Below are 3,718 nucleotides of genomic sequence, written 5' to 3' on the forward strand. Positions count from 1 at the left end.
AGCTCAATTAAGTCCAAAAGACAATCAACCGGTATGTCAAAATGAAAATCTAAAGTAGGTACCTTTCTCCTAAGAAAGTCCAAAGTAGGTTCTAAAGGAACATTAGTGAATAAGCTTGCAACATCAAAAGATGTAAATTTATCATGCCCAGGAATAACATTTGGTATGAATATTCTATGGACATAGGCCTATAAAGTTGCTGAGCCATTGTCTGTCTGAAAAATTCCAAACATAATTTTCAGATTTATCATGTTGAAATAATGGTGGAAAATTAAATCGCTTTTTATTCGAACTTGAGCATGGAAATAACGTGTAGAAAATAACTGCTCTATAAGTCATGCGTATAATCAATACCTTTTGGGGCCATCGATGTCAGTGTGGGTTGCCTCATCCACAAAGCGAGACTTGACCTTTCTGCTGCAATAATTTGAATGCAAAACACATTATTGTACATGCCAACAAATAGATATTGTATTATAAAGTGATGAAATTTTCAATCTATTCTTTTATGATTAAATTGGCGATAGAGATTGTAAATACATTGTATTTTGAATGACCTGTCTCTCTTTGCAGGGTTTTTGTTTCAGGTACTGCTGACCTGCTTTAATAATGGTGTTAACGTGACCATCTGATTTCTATAATCCTACACTCTCAAGAACCCGTGGAATACATGCATATAGATTGAAAATTAAAAAAAAAAACCCAAAATATTATTTTGAAACAAAATTTACAAATCAAAAAACTAAAGAGACATGACATTTCAGACTTGTAATGGTCACTGGTCACTTCTACATGTAGTGACCATTTTCAAAGTGTTTGTAATAAGAATCTCCTCATATTCGCTCATATGTTGATATCTCATCGAATATTGTCCCCTTGAAAATTCGGATCTTAAACAAATCATGTTTTTAACTATTGAATTTGATGTAGTTCTTTTAATCATATTATGGATTGCATAGTTACACCGGCTACAAATTTCTATTACATTGGATGAATTAACTTTGAATAGTATGATTCAATTAATATGTGAAATGCCAAACCACTAGACTACCTCAGACATGGCCACAGGTGTTAAGACACTTGTGTTTATGCTTGGGTCTCTGACCTTGGGTATGTATTTGTTTGTATGATACATTATCTTCGTACGTTATATTGCACTGTGCTTTTACAATGGCCGTTACATCATTCCATATTGATTTCCAGAAAAATTTACCATGCCAGCCCAATCAATCACAATAGTACGGCGTGGCTTCGATCTTCACACAATGTAACCTATACACCGATGAAGGTTGATTATCATAAAGAGGGATTAGATTTGGACGATCAACCCCTTCATACAAAGCCTTTGTAAAATGAATACCCTCTACCTCTTAACTCATTCACTCCGGAATATCCAAATTCAAAATCGCGCGCAGCATACGGAATTTCCGCCATTTTGATTAACAGGGATTCCCCTCTGGTACTTACCATGATCAATAGTGTCTGTGACGCGTTGCGTCGGGGCTTCCATGGAATTCCCTCACATAATTTATGATAATAATGTTTACTTGCATTCTGATTGGTTAAAATCACGTGTAGTTTGAACGTAGGCAGTGTTTACATTTGTGACGTCATGAATGCCGCTTTCAGCGGCTTTCCGTGTGCAACGGTAACGGCGAGCGGCTTAACATAGTCATTGAGTTAATTAGGCAAAAGTTGACGATTTGAAAAAATAGCAGAAAACTGGGTTGAACCTCACGCCAAAGACTTTCACCTAAATTTAACGTCCAAGTAAAAAACAGAAACTTACACTATTTACAAACTCTTTTGTTTTCTCACGCGTGGTGCGTTTCTTCTTTCCTATTCTTGTAGGTTCATTTAGTTTATTGTTGAGTGAAAAATTTTCTGATAGGGAGAGTTATCTTGTTATTATTCCGCATAATGAATTATGAATATTTCACGAAGTGAAACAAGATTGAGATACATTCCTTGTGCACTGAAATTTTGAATGCTGATACAGCCTACCTCGGATTTAACTAGCAGTTGGGACCAGATAATATATACCGTAGAAACTTCGTTATATCCGAATGTCATTTAAAACCAAGGGATATCCATGCATTCTTATGGTGTGCATAAAAAAACTTCAATGCGTTGAATGATCATTGAAATAAAATATGAAATGAAATAACAAGTTGGTCGAAATAAGAAATGAAATAACAAAGAAAATATAAATCGCACCTTGGTGTTTTAAGTTTAGACAGACAATTTTCCTGAAATCATTTTTTCACGATTGGACCTATTTAATTCGATTAGCGAGGTACATAAGGGAAGAAATTTTGAACCCGATAATTTTGATTAGATAATACACCTCCCAAAAGTCTTTTAACTCCCCGATGTTTAACTACCATAAATCGGCACAAGGACGAATGAAATGTCAATTATTGATCCCTTGTCTCCTAGCTGCGCACACGTGTATGGTGGATACATTATATACAATGCAGGCTTATACTGTATTTAGCGCGTGATAACGTCATAAAGTTGGCTTGCGCAAGCACCAGCAGCTAACAATTTACTACGCAAATCTACTTTGCTGGATTTTGGATAACAAAACTGTCTGCTATGATGCGAGTCTGCTGGTCAATCAAGGGTTACCACATCTACAGACGTCGACCAACTGTGGGTACAGAGCTGATTGTATATCCTGAAGTCGGAAACAAACACGAAAAGGATGCGATGATTGTAAAGACAGTAAATGACAAGATTGTCGGAAGAGTGCCAGCCAACCTGTGTCGAGTCTTCGCACTCATGTTACAAGCCGGATACACAGATGAAGTCACCTGGTACGGTATTATTTAAAAAAAATTTATTTTGGTTTTTATCAGCGCAAGGGGTCGGGTACAATAGGCCCTAATGATCCAAATGTGTTCTAGTATTTTTGCAGATGTCAAACATGTAGACACATACGTTATCATTATCAATTAACATGAATTGATAATAATGTAATGTCTATTTTTTATTGACAGATCCTGACAGGTCCTGTCACACTATGTTTATTAATACCACTTTTCTTTTATAATTTCAGCGTCTACACAGAGGAAGTGTTTTCCAGAAAAAAGAAGTTTACATCATATCGCAGATCAAGAAGTGGAAGAATGGATCGTGAAGGTGGAGGAATGGAACTTGCATGCGAATCCACTGCCGAATACAATTTTGAAGATAGGGGAAACATTCAGGAAATAATCAACAAGAACATTAAGAATTTAGATTTGGAGAAAATTAATCTATAGTGTAATACATGCACATGAATTTATTCTTGAAATAAAGTACATGTAGCTTACATATTCAATTAGGCATACATTAAAATATTACGCGCCTTGAAAAAAGTCTGTGATAGTGGATTGCTTTGCTCTTTTAGGTATCTCTGTCATTACGAGCGATTCGAACTTCATTGCCATCCCCAAGTATGATTCGACGTCAATATTTTCGCAACTTAGACAGAATCTTCGCACGATGTCGATGGCGGCATTGACTTCTTTCGTTGATGGGACTGCATTGGGCTCTGGAGTCGGAATTTCATCATCGGAAGAGGATTCCTTATCTAAAGCTACTCCATAAATTTCGGAATTCGTTGTCAACTGTTTGTGAATCATCAGTGCTATTCTGGTTCGCATCACCTTCCGTCGATGACGAAAACAGTGAGTCGTGTCTTGGGCTGTTTTTCCCGTGATGCTTCTCTCCT

General features: G+C 36.5%; 1 protein-coding gene across 1 annotated transcript; it reads left to right on the top strand.

The window, feature by feature from the left end:
• Nucleotides 1-2,482: 2,482 nt before the first annotated feature.
• LOC141901088 (uncharacterized) lies at nt 2,483-3,266 on the top strand. The gene is made up of 2 exons (XM_074788165.1): nt 2,483-2,819; nt 3,062-3,266. Exons 1-2 carry the CDS (start codon nt 2,599-2,601, stop codon nt 3,264-3,266), a joined length of 426 nt encoding a protein of 141 aa, XP_074644266.1. The 5' UTR covers nt 2,483-2,598.
• Nucleotides 3,267-3,718: the final 452 nt, after the last annotated feature.

The sequence above is a fragment of the Tubulanus polymorphus genome, chromosome 3 (assembly GCF_964204645.1).
Source record: "Tubulanus polymorphus chromosome 3, tnTubPoly1.2, whole genome shotgun sequence".
Taxonomy (NCBI): Eukaryota; Metazoa; Nemertea; class Palaeonemertea; order Tubulaniformes; family Tubulanidae; genus Tubulanus; species Tubulanus polymorphus.

Excerpts from the sequence above, each read along its gene's own strand:
- LOC141901088 (XM_074788165.1), top strand. The coding sequence starts at position 2,599 with ATGATGCGAGTCTGCTGGTCAATCAAGGGTTACCACATCTACAGACGT. Across the intron at positions 2,820-3,061 it reads TACACAGATGAAGTCACCTG|CGTCTACACAGAGGAAGTGT; the intron begins GTACGGTATTAT and ends TTATAATTTCAG.